Here is a 19845-nt window from a genome sequence, read left to right as displayed (position 1 = left end):
ACCGGTGTTGACTTAGTCTCTCTGAAAGTGTAAACATTTTGCAGAAGGCTTTGTGTCTGAAATGGGATAGCCTGAATAAATAGGACTCCAGTTTTGTTTTTGTTTTGGTTTTTTAATTTTAAAGTGGCAAGAGCCTGATATATCAGGGTTGTTCCTCTGGGGGACACAGCTGTAAAGCCAATGATGTGGTCAAATTGCCTTTTTATCAATGGGGAATGGAGGTTCCAAGGAATTACTGTAATGGACTTGCTCAAGATGGCAGAGCTGGTTAGTGACAGGGCTGAGTTGGACTAGAAACCATACCTCTTACTGTTCAGTCCACAAATCTTCAGTATATGATGCTGCCTTCTGCAGAATCTTAACATAAGAAAAACAGTATATAAGTTAAGTACTTGTATTTTTAAAGCATAAATACTTACCCAAGCATTCCTGACTCTTTGGTCTTTATGATGTAGAGGAACATTAACAATGTATGAAACATATTATTTCGGCCCTGGAACAAAGACAAAAAATACAGCAAGATTTAAACCTAACCAAACCAAACCATTCAGCCTGATAGGTAAATGCAGATCCTATCAATTTATATTCTACTAACTCGGAATTCCATGTAATTCAGCCTTTCATTCATTCATTAAACAAAGTGCCCACTTTTGTACTAGGAAGTGGGAATACTGTGGTGAATAAAACAGAGAGGATCCATGTAATTGAGGAGCTTAAGGTCTAGTAGGAAAGGCAGACAGGAAACTCAGAATTACAATAAAGTGTGATGAATGTTATGAGAAAGAAGGAGGTGTAGGGTGCCATGGGAACATATGCATTAAACCCAGAGTGGTGAGGCAAGCAATGCCTCCCTGAGAGAGAAATTTTTAAGTTGAGACCAGAAAGATGAGCAGAAATAAACACACTGGGAAGTTCCCATACTTGGGGACCAGCATTTATGAAGGTCTGGATGGGAGCTATTCTGAAGCTGGTACCCCTGTATCCTACACACAAAAAATACTCTACCCCCAAAATTAACAGCATAAACAACAGTGTTGGGATTAAAAAACCTTTAATCACACTTCAAAATACATTATGATATATGTTAACAGTGTAGTAACATATTAAATGTAAATTTATTTTATCTACAAGGGACTATGAGGCAGCATTTTGCCAGCACTAAAATCAAACTATTATATATAATTTCTGGTCTGTGAAATAGCTCCTGATTTAGATTTTCAATTTACTGATTAACTTATACCTGCTTATTCTGACTTAGTGTTTTTACTAAAAAATCTTAGGATATACGATTTTTAAAGACAGTGTTTCTTTAAAAAACAAACAAAAAAAAGGATTTGCATGGAACTTGAATGGCCCAAAATATTTACACTTACAAAGTTGAAATATTAAACTTAAAAAAAAAAAATTCTCTCCTGGGTATCTGATGAAGTGAAGGATACAAGTTATGATTATAGTCTATGTAAAATTTCTTAGTATAGATGCTGGTAACAAAAATAACTGCAAAGGTCATCAACAGAACTGATGTTTGTAATCAAAAGTAAAATACCTGGATAGAAGTGTAAACTGGTACAATCACCTTTTTTATAAAGTAATTTGATAATATATTTTAACAGCCTTGAAAATATTCTATAACCCAGAATTCCATTTTTGGACTTCAGGCTAAAAAACTACCCAAAATGCAGACAGCTATATGCATAAAGGTATTTATGATAATGAAGACTTAGAAACATCCAAAATATCTAACTGTAGGGGAGTGGTTAAATAAACTATGTTATAATTTTATTGTGACGTTTTAAAATAGCCATTAAAAAATGTTTTAACGAAGATTCTTAAAGGCATCGAAAATTATGTTATAACATTAATTTTAAAAAGGATATAAAGCTACATAAATAATATGATTTCAACCCATAAATAAGTACAGAGAAAGACCAAAATGAAATTTACCAAAAAAATTATACCAAATGTTAACAAGAGCTTCCTGTAAATAATGGAATAATGAACTTTTCTTCCTTTTCTTCATACTTCTCCAAATTAAGCACATATTACTTTTAGAGTTTTAGAAAAAGGGATATAAAACTAGCACTTTTTCCCTAATTTAAAAAGTTTACCTATTCCATAAACAAGAGAATCTAATTTTAAAAATATTAACAAAGCAAGTCATCCATGACATTAGTAATAGCAACTGCTACATTTAGAAGTACCTTTGGAAGACTGTAGACATGACGCTGGTAGATTAGCTCATAATGGGGAGGGTTGATAGCACTCTGATAAATGCAAAAAACATTCTCATTTGTCACGTCTGTAAAGGAAATATGCTACATTAAAAAAACAAAAACAAAACCACTAGATGTATTTCATGTGAAAAGCTCAATTCATCCTTTTAGGAGTGGTTGTTTATACCTGGTTTATTTGGTGTCTGAACAAAGTGCTGAGAAGTAAATGTTTTTCCATCAGGGTATTTAGGATGTGGAGGTAGTCTGGAATCAAGGTAGGTACAAAACACATGCATGATGATCTGAAGACGAGGAAACAATTTTTCAAAGTCAGCATGAAAATCGATCAAGTATGTGGTACTTTTAAAACATGTTTATAATGACTCCAATTTTTAAGTTTTTCCCCAAAGAAAGAATTAGCAAAAATGCTTTCAAGTGGTTGTATCTGTAAGATGAAATCTATAAAATGAAAAGATTAGAGCAAGACATTCCCAGTTTTCTGTTAAGTGGATCATTCACACCCATATAGGTAATTAACAGCAAAGTCAAAATAAAATACACATACATTCAATTCTGAATTTGAGTATCAGCATTTAAAACTTCATTTTCACACATAACAGTCACTATAAAAAACAAAATAAACATAATTTTGAAAAACTCTTAAATGCTCAAAAACTTTATACTCTTTGATTTCATAAATCTAATTCTAGGAATCTTTCGTAAAATCATAATCCTAAATAAGAAAGAAACATGCATTATGTTACTCCTGGCAGTATTATTTAAGACAGAAAAACAAAAATCCCTCCCCCACTACGTTTCCCAAACTTTTAGGTCCAATATAGGAGAACAGTTAGATGACAGTGTGTAATGGTGCAAATAAGAACACTGAAAAGTGAGAAAAAGCAAGAGACATAATTTTACATATGGGGTTATTATATCTATATCGATAAAAACATTAAAATTAGCACAATCTAAGTAAAGGAAAAAAAAAGAGGAAAGTATACCAAAATATTAACAGTGGTTGGGTTAAGATGCTGGTACAAAAAATTTTTTATTTCTACTTAGTTTCTAAGTTCTTTTTATTTATTTTATTTTCATTTTCATTTTTATTTATTTATTCATTTATTTATTTATTTTCTTTTTTGGCCTCACTGTGTGGCTTGTGGGATCTTAGTTCCCTGACCGGGGATTGAACCCGGGCCCACGGCAGTGACAGCGCTGAGTCCCAACCACTGGACTGCCAGGGAATTCCCTCTAAGTTCTTTTTAATACTCATTTTTATAAGGGAAAAATAAACCCAGTAACCAAAATGTCAAACTGAAAAAACAAAATAAAACTGGGTACTTACAGCAGAATCAGTGGGCAGGTCTGTATCCCACTTGCGGCCTTTGAAGTCTCCACCTCTATTCCATCGAAATGAGCTCATACAGCCTCCTTGAGAAAGTTCTGTAGCAACAAAGGTAAAATAAAATAAGCTAAGAATATACAAGAAAGAAGGAAAAAAAAGGCTAAGGGGTTACAATAAGGAAAGTGTAACATCATAAAAACCTGATCAAAACATGCAGACAAAGAAATACAAGATATAAAAGATTAATTTAAATAGAACCATGGGGACTTCCCTGGTGGTACAGTGGTTAAGAATCCACCTGCCAATGCAGGGGATACAGGTTTGAGCCCTGGTCCAGGAAGATCCCACATGCTTTGGAGCAACTAAGCCTGTGCGCCACAACTACTGAGCCTGTGCTCTAGAGTCCACGAGCCACAACTACTGAGCCTGCGTGCCACAACTACTGTAAGCCCGTGTGCCTAGAGCCCGTGCTCCGCAACAAGAGAAGCCACTGCAATGAGAAGCCCGTGCACCACAACGAAGAGTAGCCCCCACTCGCCACAACTAAAGAAAGCCCGCTCACCACAACTAAAGAAAGCCCACGCGCAGCAAAGAAGACCCAATGCAGCCATATATAAATAAGTAAGTAAGTAAGTCATGATAAATGTTTATTCCTAAGTAAGTCATGATAAATGTTTATTCCTAAACCTCAGTCCAAACCTAGAATAGAGAAGGGGCAACATTATATTTTCAAATTAAGATTTATGATAAATCTAAAGAGTGAAATACTATTTCTAAAACTTGTTTTAGTGATGAGAACATTTTACAGAGTTTATCCAAATAAATGTAGGGAGGCATAAAGAGAGTATGTGGGAGTATCAGGGAGGCTAAATTTCCTGAGTCTCAAGTCAGTCTTCTCAGAAGATCATATTTCCCCCAAATAATCAGAATATAACAGAAATATAAAGAAGCAACATATTACATATGACTTATAAAAATCGAAAGAAATAGGATCAGCATGCTGAAATTATAAAGAATGTCATTGTGGCATCCATTCTTGGTAGCTTAAGAATAGAAAATGAGTGAAATATTCATGTGAGCCCATTTAGCTCATATTTAAGTTTCCCTATTTAGAACAAAATTAGTAATTAATGTATTCAAGGCTAACTACATTATTTTGACCATTTTTAAGCATATAGAATGTAAAACTCAAAAGTTGTTCAAGTATAAGCCTTAATAAAGCCATAATTAAATACATATTTATAAAATAAGATCATACTTCAGTGATACTTATAATTAAAAAAAAATTTTTTTTTCCATGTTACCTGTATAAAATTTCAAACTAGTGAAAAAGCTTTCATTTTTTCCCTCTTCAAATCTATAATTACCTTTGATCCTTTCAAACAAGTATTCCTGATTTGGCGTGAGGTCTAGATACTGCACGATTGTATTTAGAGTTGGAATGAGTGGAGCTTTGACCAGAGCAGCCTGCTTCAAGCTAGTAATACTAGCCTCTGTTAAAATTAAAACACACAGAACACAGATTATTCCTCATGTGGATCTTTGAAAAAACTTCAAGTGCTCTTCCTTCAATAGATGTTGAAGGAATAAAGGAAAGCAATGATAGTTTATCTTAACAATCTGCATTATCTCCTTTACCTACAATTTATTTGATCACTTCTGGCAAGGTGGCCAGATTTACACACATAAACACATGCATACTCCAAAAACAGCCAAATCCAGTTTGTCAAATCTATAAACAACTAATACACAGAAAATTTTTGTGGGGTATATATAAAAAGACACATGACAGCTTTCAAAATCAGGTTGAATTAAAAGTTGTCCATTATGCCAGTGACAAGTGAAAACTTTTTATGACAGTGATTTCTCTCATCACTTCATGAAAGACAACTATCCAAAGAAATGAATAAACCAACAGAAAGTTTCAAAATGTCCAACCATACTAGTAATACCCAATGTTGGGAAAAAGGCTTTCTTATATGTGACATTATTGCTAGAATATAAATTGGTATAAGCTTTTTGAAGGGCTATGTACATTAAAAGCCTTAATATATTTATACCTATTGAACTTACAACTTCACTCCTAAGAAATTATCCTAAGGAAATAATTATAAATGTATACAAATATTTAGGTAAAAGGACATTTCTTATGGCATTATTAATAACAGTAAAGGGAAAATCTTCTAAATTTTAAATAATAAAGATCAGTTAAATACAATATATTACATACATAAAAGAAATACAAACTAGCCATAAAAATAGTACTGGAGAATATTTAACAAAATAGAAAAAGTGGAGGGAAAAAAGCAGGTAACAAAACAGTATGACCCCAATTTAATTAAAAATATATACATACATATGTACTATTTGCTCAACTCCTAAATATACACTTTTCACATTTTAAAATGTTCTTAAATTATGGTATAACTTACCATTGATATATATAGTATCATAGTATTTTTCTCCAAAAGAAATAAGTGATTGTGATTTAAAACTGATTGATTGTGGTTATCTACTGAAGCGCAATCATGGGTAATATTCTTTGTGTATTTCTGTACTTTCCAAATTTTCTACAATGAACATATGCATGTTGCTTTCATAGTGATAAAACAATGTTATTCTTTTTTAAAAAGCACATCACACTGGTAAAAATGTTGTGAAAGATACATATTTTTATAGCTTATAAAAAAGCTCAAAAAGGATAAGCATAGGTTCAAATAACATTACCAAGAAAGTAACCCTCTGACTTTGGAGTCAGAAAGCTCTGGCCTCAAATCACTGCTCTGTGACACTGGGCAAGTTATTTAACCTCTCTGAGTCTTAGTAGCCTGATCCATAAAATGTGGCACTAAAAGCTAGCTTTCAAGGTTAATGTGAGTGTTGTATACATTATATATAAAACATTTGGATACTCAACACGTGGGTACTTTAGTGATGCACAACTCTATACTTATTCCAGAGAATAAAGACTGATTAAAAGATACCCAAAAGCAAGTGGAAAGTGTTAATGTGCAATCCAAAGCCCTTACATATTTCAAAGAGAAATTTACTCTCTAGAAAGCTGATTGACTAAAATATTCCTTATTTATTTTGAAACCTAATTATTTAACACTAAATAAGTTACAGTATATATATACTTTAGGCAAATTATATTACACAAAACCTTAACAATTTTATTTTTAGCAGGTAAGAAAGTTGAAAAAAGGGGATTTTAAATTAGCACTGTACACATTTTTTATGCTTTGTACAATTTGTAATTAATATCTAATAAGAGACTTGTATCTTGAATATATAAAGAACACCTACAACTCAATAATAAAAAGACAAATAACCCAATTTAAAAATAGGTAAAGGGGAAAAAAAACTGGGTAAAGGATCTGAAAAGATATTTCGCTTATGAAGATATATGAATGGACCAGCACATGAAAAGATGCTCAACATCATTAGCCATCAGGGAAATGCAAACTAAAAACACAATGTAAATACCATTTCATATCCATCAGGACAACTGAAAAAGACACATAATAACAAGTATTGGCAAGGATGTGAGAAACTGGAGCCCTTATACACTGTAGGTGGGGATGTAAAATGGTGCAGCTGCTTTAGAAAACAGTCTGGCAATTCCTCAGAAGGTTAAACATGGATTTACCATATGGCTTAGCAATTCCACTTTTAGGTAATACCCAAGAGAAATTACAATATATTCACACAAACATTTGTACGTATGTGTTCATAGCAGCATTATTCATAATAACCAAAAAAGTTCATCAATCAGATGATGAACGGGTAAACAAAATGTGGTAGATCCAAACAATGGGATATTATTTGGCAATAAAAAGAAATGAAGTACTGATAAACACTACAACATGGATGAACCCTGAAAATATTGTTAAGTGAGAGAAGCCGGTCACAAAGGACAACATATTGTATGATCCCATTTAGATGAAATATCCAAAACAGGCCTATCTAAAGAGACAGAAAGTAGGCTGGTAGTTGCCTAGGGCTGGAGGATGGGTGGTGATGGGAAACGGGTCTACGGGGTTTCCTTTTTGGGTGATGAACTATTCAAACTTGACTGTGGGGATGGTTTGCACAACCCAAACCTTTGAATTGTAGACTTTAAATGGGTGAACTGCATATATCTCAATAAAACTTACATTTTTAAAAAAGTGATATTATAGACATTTAGTTTTTTTCTTCACCTCAAGATAACAAAAGGTGTTGTTAAATAGCCCATTACATGAAGAAATTTTCCACTTGGCAGATTCACTGAAGGAACTCAAACGCTGGGCTCTATTTTCACATACCTCCTATTTGCAGCTCTGGACAACCCATTCGCCTCATTTGTGTGCTGACAGACTCAATCTCTTGTACAAGTGGCACTAATATTGTCTCATTGATCCACTAGGAAGAAATGAGGTAATGATTTTACACACACAATTTTAAAGCATTTCTCAAATAATTATTTTCATGAAACTATTTTTACTGTCCTGTACTTGAATATTAATATAGTGAAAAAGAATGGAAGTAGCAGCTACCTGAAGTCTAGAGAGAGATAAGTAACTATGCTAATGGAGTATAACTTGACTAAGTTATATTCTTAAATCACATATGCCTATTTTTTGAAGATATAAAACTTTCAGTTACATGTTAAGTTTTTCTTAAATTCTTCTTTCTAGGATCATTATACTTAGCTAAAAGGATCATCTTCAGTTTACATTTCTAGGTAATTATTCACACATTTACACATGTAGCATTTATACTGGTTTGTGGTTAGTAGAATAGTTTTTAAAACTAACATAACTGATTAGCTATCAGCAGGCTCACTCAATCCCCTAACCACGTGGAAAACAGATTTTACTGTATTTGAAACTACTTTGTGAATATTACAATATTCACTTTAGGACTAGGAATTTCAAATTCCACTTTGCATGGCTGATATCAAACTCATTCTGGGATGTGAAAAGACTGCCCAAGGAAATACCCCATCTAGTTTGTGTGTTATGTGTTTTGTGCTTGTTCACAGCAACTTCAACCACCATTTCTGTTTTCACACTTCTGTTTAACCATAAAGTAGAAGGATGAAAACAAGCTTCAGATCAAATACAAGTCTATAGAATTCATTATAAAATTTTTGAATTAAAAAGCCTCTGAAAATGAAGTGTTTTTATAATCTATTTAGCAAGAAAATTTGATATACTGGCAAGACCTGAACTGAATTCCTGTGAAGCTATTTTTAGACTTTATCCTACCTAGTGTGACAGTGCATATGCTTTGCTGCAGAAACATTAATGTGGTTGATTACTGAGTACTAACAAGACCCTGCTAGTGTATTACAAAATATATGGTATATGCATATACTGCTTTTTAAAAAAAGCCACAGAAAACCCTAAATTTCAGAACACTGTAGCCTAGGAATTCAGATAAAGGATTGTGTTTGTATTTCTTCTAAGCTAATACTTCTGACCAAGACTTTATAAATATATTAACATTTTTAGAGAAGCCTATGAGTGGAAATAAAAGAAAGTACAGTTCTAGGACATCATTTCACTTGTTCATTCTTCTAACATTTATTAAGTGTATCCTACTTGCCAGCCACTCCTAGGCTGCAACAAAATTATCTACTAGGTCCAGGAGAGAGATCTAGGCCTCATTCCCAGAAAACCTGATTGAGTAGTTCTAGGGCTGGCTCTGGAATTCTTATTCAAAAAAGCCAATCAGGCTTCTGGTTCAAGAAAGTAGGCTACTATTTTCACCACTCCCTCTTGATACCCTATTTAAATTATAGTAAAAGAAGAAAAAAGGAGAACAAGTGATTTCAACATATTTCTAGAAGCTGTAGAGTGGGTGGATGAGTGTTGAAGGATCAAACAGTGGAAGAAGCGGCAGCCTCTATAGAATCTAAGTGGAGGAGGGGCCAATTCGCCCCCCGGAACCGGGACAAACAGGTACTACAGAGAACGACAGAAAGAGGCAGGGTTGAAACCAGGGAACTAACTCACTCTGTATATGCAAGAGCTGGCCTTGCCAACCTCTAGGCCAAAGATTAGAAGGTTCTTCTTTGGAAAAATCGAAGAAATTGATATATTCTGAAGTAGCTTCAAGCATATGTTATGTTCTCTAACTCTGAAGTTTTCTGACGTTAAGGACCTCATTTTTGCTTCCCTCACATTTCTAGACACATAACAGGCTCTGACAGGAAAGCTCTTTGAAAAGTAAAATTGAGATGTTGGGAAAGGGAAAATCTTAGCAACTAAATACACTGTTCCTTTATCCACTCAAAATACACTGATTTGCTAAATACGGAGGGAAAAAAAAATCCCAAGAATACAGACACCATATGGTAAACGTCATGTTTATTCTTATATATGTGCCACACATACTGCACTTTTAATAATACTTAATTCTGATATTCTAATAATTAACATCCCTAATTGATATTCTAACAACATACTTTGTACATTAAGAGGCACTAATATTGTCCAAAGAGTAATGTCAGAACTTACATTTCTGAACTTGGCTGTCCATGAATCCATATGATCAAGAAGTTGTCTATTCATAGTCACTCTTGCCCAGACCTATTAAAAATGTTTAAAATGAACAATCAAATAAAATGCCAGTTATCAATCATTCCTTCCCCCACCCTCAGAAATATTTGGAATACTTTGGAAAAAAACTTCATGAACATCAATACTGATCTAATTAATATGCAGTAGTTGCTATTCATGCACACATATATATTTAAAATTCCTTACATTGATATGTTTAAAGAACATTCTTCTTGCTTTTAAAAACAAAATTCAAGTCCTTTATTTGCTTTTAAACTGATGAAGTTACAGAATATCAAATGTTCTAATCTAAATGTATTTCAAGAGCAAGAGTCTTGTATATGTTAAGTATGAGTAGATACTTGAGATACCTTTTTAATATAAATGAGTGCAGAAAAATGTTTTAGGCAGGAAAGTAATGTTAACTATGTGTCATAAAGAGTAAAACGTACAATATAATTCAGTTTTGGGTACACAAACTTAAGGAGTCTTTCTACCGTTTAATGTGTGCCAGATTTATGTTTCTAGCCAGTAGAAGTGGAGGTTACAGAAAAAAAAGTTCCAGAAGAAGAGACGACTTTCTAACAATCTGTAAATCATAAATATCAAGTCATTTTTATTTTCCATTTACCTCCTCTGCAGCTTGTTTAGAACTGAGATCAGCTTCATCTTTGTTAGCACATGGGGCCTGAGACCTACAGGCAAGCTGATACTGAAACTTCTTTAAAGTTTGTGCATAATCCCCCACAGAACGACTGTAGTTCCAGAAAGTAGGACTGGTGGAAGGTGAAGTAGAATCTGGGCTTCCTACAATGATTAATTAAAAGAGTATCAGTGTGTTGTAGTAATTTTGATATCTGGAGTTGGTATATGAACTCTGGGTATCCAGGAACCTAGGCAATGGCAATCAAAGACAAAGTCTCCTGTCCTCCCTGCTCCCAACGTTCTCTCTTCTTCAGAGAAATGGACTGCTGGTGCTAAAAATTAAAAAGAACATTTTCTGAGCAGTATCACTTTAAGAGCCATAAGCTCTGTAAGTGGCTGAAAGTGTCTGTTTATTTTTGTTGTAAAATTAAGCTTGTTTCATTCTCTTAAGACTTTCAAAGGATTCAGAGAGAAACAAAAGACAAATTTCTTCAGGAAATAAATAGGCTAAGGAGTTCTTGCTTGAATTTTTGGAAGCTCTTTCTGAATGGGATAATTACAGCCTCTTATTAATAAACTAGCCTTTTGGCTAGCAGCTAAACTCACTCTTCCCTGCACTACACTGTGTTCTATTTATAGTCTGTAGTAATTCCTGCCTTGTATTAAGAGACCATCTGCTGATTACACTTCTAAATTTATAAATTTACTTTTAGGAAATGTAAATAGTCACATTTAGGGACTTAATACTACAGAGGAATCTACCACAGTACTTATCACACTTTAAGGTCTGTTTCTTTTTCCAAATAAAATTTGAGCTCTTTCAGGGCAGGGAGTTATTTTTTTCCCAAGCATCTAGCACAGTACCTGAATAAACAGCTAATCTTCAATGACAACGATATGATACTTATGAAGAGTTTATTTTTACAGAGTTTACCTGATATCAAAAATATCAATTAATATTTCATACCCTCACACAAAAGTCACAAATACAAACTAGTTTTTTTTTTTTTTTAATCTTAGCAGAATTTTTAAAAGGAATGACTGTAAAATAATAAAACTGGTTTTCTAGTGATGTTTACAGGCACAAAAGACGAGAAATCATGAAAGGGATATGTGGCAGCATTTCAAGTCACAGCATAAAAACCTTGAAGGTTAGCCAGTCTTGTGCTAGTAGCACTGGTGAAAGTACGTTTCATGCTGGCATGAAAATAAATAATTACATATAATAAAGAAATACCACTCTTGGGGTAAAAAAATTTCAAGTAGGACTTCTGGTAACACTGACTTAGAGGAATGAATTAATGTCAAGAAAAGAAGTTTTAAACAAGCACAAATGATTTAATAAATAGGGAATAAAAAAGGAAGGTAAGAGACATGGTCATGATAGAGCACAAAGTTTATCCTATTTTGATTCATTATTTTGACTATTAACTTTGAAAATGATAATCCAGCTTTCTGAGAGAAAACTTGAACTTAAGAAAAATTTCAATAAAGAGTGGCTTTAGATGACAAAAGAAGTTTTATACAGATGACAGAAATATGTTTTTATATCTGTTGTACATTAGCCAAAGTACAAGGAAAATATATATAGCAAGTGACACAACAGGGCCTCTCTGTAATGACCACCACCACCAAAATAGCACAAAACCTGTAGCTGGAGAACCACCAAGACCAAAGAATCAAAGCACACAGAGATTTGGAATTCTGGCAACATAACAAATCAGGTAATCTGAAACATCTCCAGCTATATATATGCTTATCAAATAAAATATATAATTTAAATGAATAATGGAGCTTGCAAAAGAGGAAGAGTCAGTGGCTAAAAATGAAGAGGGAATTGAAAATCAGAGTGGCCAGCGGCCTGTGTGTGAGCTGATGCCGTGGCTGCTCTGGAGAATTCTGTAGGCTTTGGGAAACCTATCAGCTTGGATTTCAGTGCCTGGGAACTGGAAATGCGGATACAGGTCCAGGAGAGGTAGAGAGCTGGATTGAGACCTTCTTCCTGTCTCTATTCCCTGCACCCCGCATAGAGCCAGGAACCTCAAAGGGCCACATTCTGTGGATAAGGAAAAAACATCTGTCCACCGACACCAGAAGATAACAAGGAAGCTTGTCTCTCTTAGGTTGTTTAAAAAGAAACCCCCAGAGATTTAAAAATTACAGATCTATCTTCACATGGGTTTACAGTGCCCATTTACACTCCCTGTGAGGTCCAGGAACCTCCAAGCCCCAAAATTACTTAAGTTAGTTCAAGGTCAATGATGTTCCTTAGGCACCCGGTAGAGGCAAATATAAAACTGCTAGCAGGAAACAAGGCTTCCATCCAGCCTGCCTAGGACAGAAAAAGCACAGATAAAACCCTGCTGAAGATGAGCTTACCAAAAACAAACAAAAATTACATAAATCACAGGGAAACATGTCTCCAAGCAAATGAGTCAACAAGAAAAAAATGTTAGCATGTAATCTCCAAGAACTTTAGATAACTGAACTACTGGACGGAGACTTTTAAAAAGCATGTTTAAAGTGATTGAGATAGGAAAAAGAATTGAAAACATAAGAACAGAACAAGATACTCTAAATCAGGCATATCTGAAAGAGAACCAAATGAAACTTTGAAAACTGGAAAAAAAAAAAAAAAGACAAAGCGCTCAATGAGTTAGTTAAACAGTAGTTCAGACACTGCTGAAGAAAGAACCATCAGTCCAAACTGGCTAAAACAAACAAACTGTGGGGTGAGGAGTAAAACAGAAAGCTCTTCTTTATAGAATGCCAAACCACTAAATGTAGAAGAAATGAAAGTATTAGAAAGTCTCCATTTTGCAACCACTACTGTATTAACTCACTCGGGACAGGATCATCAATGGATGCTAAAACCACTGGATGAAAGCCTGCTGGGGGAACAGGATAGTCACAAGTCTCAGAAGCATCACACTATAGATTGTTTATTAATTACGGAAGGGAAAAACTCTTACAAAGAAATCAGGCCATCACTATGACCAAGTGATCCAATTTAACTTTACCAATAAAGGGACAAAATGATATCATGTGTCCCCTGATGTGATACATTGAAGGGAACACACCACCACCTAAGTTGTATTCTTGCCAAAAATGTATTTAAACTGAATCTAATAATGAGAAAATGATCACACAAATAGAAATTTGCAAAACTTGCCTTATATCTTCAAAATGTAAATGTCATAAAAGACAAAAAAGAAAACAAAAACTCACAAATGTTCTAGATTAAAGAAGACGAAAGAAGCCTGACAATTAAATGCAATACAGGATCCTTGACAGGATCCACCATCAGTAACAGAAAAAATAGCTACAAAGGTCATTATTGGGTCAACTGGAGGAAATGTAAGTATGAAGAATAGTAGTAACTTAAATATGAGAATCATACTGTAGTTAGAAAGGAAAATGTCCTTGCTCTTAGGAGATGCATATGAAATACTTAGTGATGAAGTGGCCATTCAGCAAAAGAGTGTGTGTGTGAGAGAGGATACGTGAGTGCCCGGTTTCTCGCTGCTGGAGAAAGGAGCTATAAATATGTAAAGGGAGGAGGCCAGAACAAACCCTGTATAGTTGGACTGGGATTGGAGGTGTCATAGGAACTCATGGTTTTTAATATATATAGATGGATAGACGGAGAAATATACAAATGGATGGGGGTGTGTGTGTGTGTGTGTGTGTGTGTGTGTGTTTCCACATATATTTCCTAGCTGTCTGCTCAGTGGACCTAGATTAACCATGGCATATCCAGTGCCCAGACATTAATTTCTAAATATCTTTCTCCACTCAGCAATCATGGCCATGATTGCATGAGAAACAGACTAACTCCAGAGTTAGTTACTACGGAAAGTATAAGAGGAGCCTGGATTATCTTGAGGGAGGCAGGGGGTGGCATGGGGTGGGGGCAGTGTTCAAAGAATGACACCGTCATGTCAAAAGAACACAGACTAGTGAAATCTGAGACATCTAACCATCAAAATAAATGACCTAATTGGAGAGAAGAAAACGCTCTATCTTACAGTAGAATACCAACAAATAAATGTAAAAGGTGGTTGCACAACGAAGTGAATGTACTTAATACCACTAAATGATACACTTAAAAATGGTAAATCTTATGTATATTTTACCACCCACACAGAAAAAGTTTAAAAAACATAAAAGGGATAAATAATGAAGGAATGATGGAATTAGAAAGGCACTATGACAACCAACATAGTAATAATTAAATTTGCAAAGATTATTAAAAGGGTGTTAAAACTATTAAGTGAAAATTTGATGAGGAACAGAATATTTATAGTCTCAAAGTAGTTCCCAACAAAATAACTATTAATTATTTACAAATACTTAAATAAAAATACTTAATTACCTAAAACCTATGGGCACAGAAGGGTTAAAAGTATACAGACAGATATAGATATACAAGGCAAATACTAACCAAAAGAAAGCTAGTATAGCTGTGTTAATGTCAGACAAAATAGACTTGAAGGCAAAAAGCCTAAGAGATAAAGATAAAAGGAGTAATTGACTAGAAGGATATTCTGAATTTACACGCACTTATAATAACAATCTCATGTATATTTAGCAAATCTGACAGAGTTATGAGGAGACATTTAATGGGAAACAATCAGTGGGAGCATTTAACACACTTTCTTAGTAACCAATAAATCAAGCAGATAAAAATTAATAAGACTCCCCTGGTGGCGCAGTGGTTAAGAATCCGCCTGCCAATGCAGGGGACACGGGTTCAACCCCTGGTCTGGGAAGATCCCACATGCCGCGGAGCAACTAAGCCCGTGCGCCACAACTACTGAGCCTGCGTGCCACAACTACTGAGCCCACGTGCCTAGAGCCTGTGCTCCGCAACAAGAGAAGCCACCGCGATGAGAATCCCGCACACCGCAACGAAGAATAGCCCCCACTCACCGCAACTAGGGAAAGCCCGCACGCAGCAACGAAGACCCAACACAGCCATAAATAAATAAATTTAAAAAATAACACCATCATGAAGCTTGACTCAATGAGCAAACATGAAGCCCAATATTTAGAGACTGTGCATTCTTTTCAATATACCAAGAACCACTCCTAAAAAGTGGTCATAAATAGCAGGCCTAAATACAAGTCTCAAAAAAATAAAAAAATTAATAGGGTACAGATCAAAATCTCTAGCCAGAGTACAATTAACTTAGGAAAAAACAGATAACAAAGCCTTTCATTTCACATATTTGGAAATTAAAAGCAACACCAATCACCAATAATACTTCCAAACAATATTTCTACATAAGTCCTATATGTCAATGAAGAAATAAAAATGGAAGTCAGAAAATACCTGGATATGACAAAAATATGTAGAGGGTACATAGGGTTCTTTGTATTCCACTCTATAATTTTTGGTATCCTTGAAATATTTCAAAATTTAAAAAGAAGAAAAAGCATGTATCAACAAATAACAATATCGACTTGTTTCTTTGACATTTGTGGCACTTTCAGGAAAAATTAAATTAAAAATCAATAGAGAGATTTCAAGTGACACAAAGAGCCACGGTCCAATAACTGGCTTCCTCACTGTGGCCATGCTTTAGCACCTAATGTGCTTTCTGTGAAAGTTCCTGAGGGGGAAAAATCATTACTAGGCTCAATAGCCTAACTTGGTTTCAATAATAGACTTTGTAATAATCAAATCCACCCCAAATAGATTAAGATTTGCTAACATTGTTTCCCAAGGCAAACCAGAGACAAGTTAAAAAATGTTCTGAAAACAACAGCACTTCTGGAGTAAATCCATGCTCTCTCCAGCCTCCCTGCCACACCAACCTTCCCAAGGACTACCTGAAAGGAGACAACTATCACTTCACGAAGCTCTGCTGCGGACCGCATCAAAAACAGTTTTATGACCTCAACTTTCAAACAAATTATAACTTACATTATATGAAAAAGCTTTCAATCGTAATGTAGACAAAAGGTTCAAGATTTCTGTTAGCTCAGCTATATTTTACATCTTAAATTTTGGTGAACTTAATTCTTCTAACTGAACAAAATACAAAAACAAAATATATTTCTCTCCTAAGCTACACAAGGTGTATTATTAAAGGACTTAAACATTTATGTATGGGATCAAAGTAACAAAAATAATAGGTTGAAGATAACGTAAAATGACACAAAAAATACGTACATTAGATCTAAATAAAATATATATGTACCCAGCTTAACTCTATGCTGTTTCTCTTCTTCACTTCTAAGAAAAGTATCCAAGGTTCGTAGGTCTGTCATGTAGTCTTCTTTGTCAGTAGGGGAGTTGTAGACGGTGGGTGAAGAACGGTAGCGAGATCTCAATCCACTGTTCTCCACTGGTCCAACAGTGGTAGGGTATGGAGAAGATGGAGAGGGACTATAGCTGGCCAACTATACAAAATAAAAGAAATTTATTTTATTTTTCTTTAACTGAAATTTCTTTCTTTTGGTTTTTGACTTTCAAAAAGTACACACCAATTAGAATGGCCAAAATCCAGAGCACTGACAATACCAAATGCTGGCGAGGATGTAGAGTAACAGGAACTTGGATTCATTGCTGGTGAGAATGCAAAACAGTCACTTTGGAAGACAGTTTGGCAGTTTCTTACAAAACTAAACATACGATTACCAAAACAAACATCCTCCTCCTTGGCATTTACCCCCAAAATCTGAAAATTTATGTCCATACAAAGACCTGCACACAGACGTTTATAAGAAACTTTATTCTTAACTGTCAAAACTTGGAAGCAACCAAGATGCCCTTCAGTAGGTCAATGGATAAACTGTGGTACATCCAGATGATGGAATATTATTCAGCACTAAAGGAAATGAGCTAGCAAGCCATGAAAAGACGTGGAGGAAACTTAAATGCGTATTACTAAGTGAAAGAAGCCAATCTGAAAAGGCTACATATTGTATGATTGTGGAAAAGGCTGGGGTAGGGGGAGGATGTATAAGCGGAGCACAAAGGATTTTTAGGGCAATGAAATTACTCTGTATGAAACCATAATGGTGGATACATGTCATATGTTTGTCCAGACACATAGACTGTACACCACCAAGAGTGAATGCTAATGTAAACTATGGACTCTGGGTGATAACGATGTGTTAGCACAGGCTCTTCTATTCGTACCACTCTGCAGCAAGATGTTGATAGCGGGGGAGGCTGTGCCTGTGCTGGGGGCAGGGGTACACAGAAAATCTCTTTTCTATTCCTCTCAATTCTGCTGTGAACCTGAAACTGTTCTAAAAATAGTCTATTTTCCAAAAAAGTAATATATGTATATTTTAAAAAATGAAATGCATGAAGAAAATAAGCCATACTTGTAACTCTACCACCTAGAGATACTACAAACCTTTTTCACATTTCATGTATTTTCAACTCTTTAAATGTACATATATGTTAATATATTTTTGTTTTCATATAATTGAGGTAATACCCTTTAGCATTATATTGTTTTTTTAAAGTTAACAAGAATTTTTCTATAAAAATCCTTTGTAAATATTCTTACTAGCTATATAATACTTCATAATACAAATCTATCATAATTTATTTTTACATTCTTATATTCTAGACATTTGGATTGTCTAAAATTTTTGGTTACTGTAAATAATGTTATGATTAGCATCTTTGTGCATAAATCTTTGCTTAATTTCTGATGACTTCCTTTAGGAGATCCCTAGAACTGAAATGACTTGATCAAAGCATATGAACATTTTTAATACACATTTCCATTCTATTAAATGAAAATGTTGTACTAAGTTATCCTCCTATCAGAAGAGGACAGGAACACCTATTTTGGTATGTGTCCATCAGCATTACTATTTAAAAATATTTATGATATATAAGAATTTTAAAAAAATGTATATTTAATTTGCATTTTCCTTATACTTATTAAGTTAAACACCTTAAAAATACAATTACTTGTCAGTAGTATTACCTATTTTATTAACTACTTACTCCAGTACATTGACAATTTTTTTCTACTGGGGTTTCATGATCAATTTATATTAGTTTGTAATAAATTAAGGATTAACAAATTTTATAATATTTAATGCTGTTTACAAATAAAAATGTTAATCTTCTTCCACACTGATTTTTCTTTTATTTCAATTAACATGTTAAATCCTTATATATATTATGACTGTGTCTGGGCTACTGTTTCATTAACTGGTTTTATCTTGCTCAAGCGGTGTAATATTTTATGCTTCCTTGACATTATCTTATTTCATTCTCTCAATAAGTGGTAAATATTATTACTGTATTAATTTTAGGTATAAGAGGTTAGGTAACTTGCTCAAGATCATACCAGGACACCATTCCAGTTTTCTGACTCTATTCTGTTCCAAGGCAGTGATTTCCACCATTCTGTCTTCCAGGTCACTTATCCATTCTTCTGCCTCAGTTATTCTATTATTCCTTCTAGTGTATTTTTCATTTCAGTTATTGTATTGTTCATCTCTGTTTGTTCTTTAGTTCTTCTAGGTCTTTGTTAAACATTTCTTGCATCTTCTCAATCTTTGCCTCCATTCTTTTTCCGAGATCCTGGATCATCTTCACTATCATTATTCTGAATTCTTTTTCTGGAGGGTTGCCTGTTTCCACTTCATTTAGTTGTTTTTCTGGGGTTTTATCGGGGACATAATCCTCTGCTTTTTCATTTTGTCTAACTTTCTGTGATTGTGGTTTTCGTTTTGCAGGCTGCAAGATTGTAGCTCTTGCTTCTGCTGTCTGCCCTCTGGTGGATGAGGCTATCTAAGAGGGACTGGGTCTTGCTCTGGTGGGCAGGGCCATGCTCAGTAAAACTTGTCTGCTGATGGGTGGGGCTGTGTTCCCTCCCTGTTAGTTGTTTGGCCTGAGGCGACCAAGCACTGGAGCCTACAGGATATATGGTAGGGTGGCCTCCAGGAGGGCTCACGCCAATGAGTACTTCCCAGAACTGCTGCTGCCAGTGCCCTTGTCCCCACAGTAAGCCTCAGCCACCCCCCACCTCTGCAGGAGACCCTCCAACACTAGTGGGTAGGTTGGTTCAGCCTCCTATGGGGTCACTGCTCCTTCCCCTGGGTCCTGGTG

The 19845-nt window shown here is 34.7% G+C and overlaps 1 protein-coding gene across 2 annotated transcripts in view; it reads right to left on the bottom strand.

Moving 5' to 3' along the window:
* TMEM209 (transmembrane protein 209) overlaps positions 1-19845 on the bottom strand; it is a 30708-nt gene that overhangs the window by 4880 nt on the left and 5983 nt on the right. For both annotated transcript variants that reach the window (XM_036864013.1, XM_036864012.1), the window contains exons 6-14: positions 16961-17162; positions 10741-10916; positions 10068-10139; positions 7869-7965; positions 4929-5054; positions 3562-3659; positions 2401-2515; positions 2202-2299; positions 420-493 (exon numbers count right to left, since the gene is read on the bottom strand). In XM_036864013.1, coding sequence (XP_036719908.1) covers positions 420-493; positions 2202-2299; positions 2401-2515; positions 3562-3659; positions 4929-5054; positions 7869-7965; positions 10068-10139; positions 10741-10916; positions 16961-17162 — 1058 coding nt within the window. The remainder of the gene's footprint in view (positions 1-419; positions 494-2201; positions 2300-2400; positions 2516-3561; positions 3660-4928; positions 5055-7868; positions 7966-10067; positions 10140-10740; positions 10917-16960; positions 17163-19845) is intronic.

This window comes from Balaenoptera musculus, chromosome 9 (assembly GCF_009873245.2).
Source record: "Balaenoptera musculus isolate JJ_BM4_2016_0621 chromosome 9, mBalMus1.pri.v3, whole genome shotgun sequence".
NCBI classification, from domain to species: domain Eukaryota; kingdom Metazoa; phylum Chordata; class Mammalia; order Artiodactyla; family Balaenopteridae; genus Balaenoptera; species Balaenoptera musculus.
Note: the sequence above shows the minus strand (reverse complement) of the source record. Positions and strands in the feature narration are given on the sequence as shown.